This window comes from Bison bison, unplaced genomic scaffold (assembly GCF_000754665.1).
Source record: "Bison bison bison isolate TAMUID 2011002044 unplaced genomic scaffold, Bison_UMD1.0 scf7180017864516, whole genome shotgun sequence".
Lineage (NCBI taxonomy): Eukaryota > Metazoa > Chordata > Mammalia > Artiodactyla > Bovidae > Bison > Bison bison.
This window is the reverse complement of record NW_011495069.1, coordinates 2,963,651-2,964,123: the sequence shown is the minus strand read 5'-3', so window position 1 is coordinate 2,964,123 and position 473 is coordinate 2,963,651. Positions and strand designations below refer to the sequence as shown.

The 473-nt window shown below is 63.4% G+C and overlaps 1 protein-coding gene across 1 annotated transcript in view; it reads right to left on the bottom strand.

Annotated features, from left to right (window-relative positions):
• The window catches only part of PLA2G2F (phospholipase A2, group IIF), a 9,841-nt gene that overhangs the window by 528 nt on the left and 8,840 nt on the right, over positions 1-473 (bottom strand). The window contains exon 5 of the mRNA XM_010830230.1: positions 4-157. Within this exon, the coding sequence (XP_010828532.1) occupies positions 4-157 (154 nt within the window). The remainder of the gene's footprint in view (positions 1-3; positions 158-473) is intronic.

Sequence of the window (473 nt, the reverse complement as noted above, 5' to 3'; positions counted from 1 at the left end):
GGCGGCTGGTAGATGCTGCAGTTGGGCGTGGGGCCCTGGCAGTAGATGTTGAGATAGTTGCGGTGCTCCTCCCTGTATGTCTGCTTCTGGAGGCACAGAACCACGCTCCTGTCGCACTCGCACGTCTGCTTGTCACACTCGGTCTGGTTGAGCTCGCCTGTGGAGAGTGGAGCGCGCGGACCCTGAGATCACAGGGGCCTCCGAAAGTGGTCCTGGCCAGCCGCACCATCGTCCGGGGGCCCACCCTGGGCCTGCAGGCGCAGGAGGTCAGGGCCGGGGCCCAGCCTCTTGCATTCCCAGCCCTCCAGGTGCCCCTGACGTGTGGGAAACACACAACCACGGGAGCCCAACAGGACAGTGTTGAGTTGGGGAAACTGAGGCTCAGGATGGGGTGTGGCTTGCCTAAGTCACCCAGCAAACCTGGGGCTGAGCTGGGGTAGAAACTGAGGTGTCGGGAACTAACCCCCATCTCC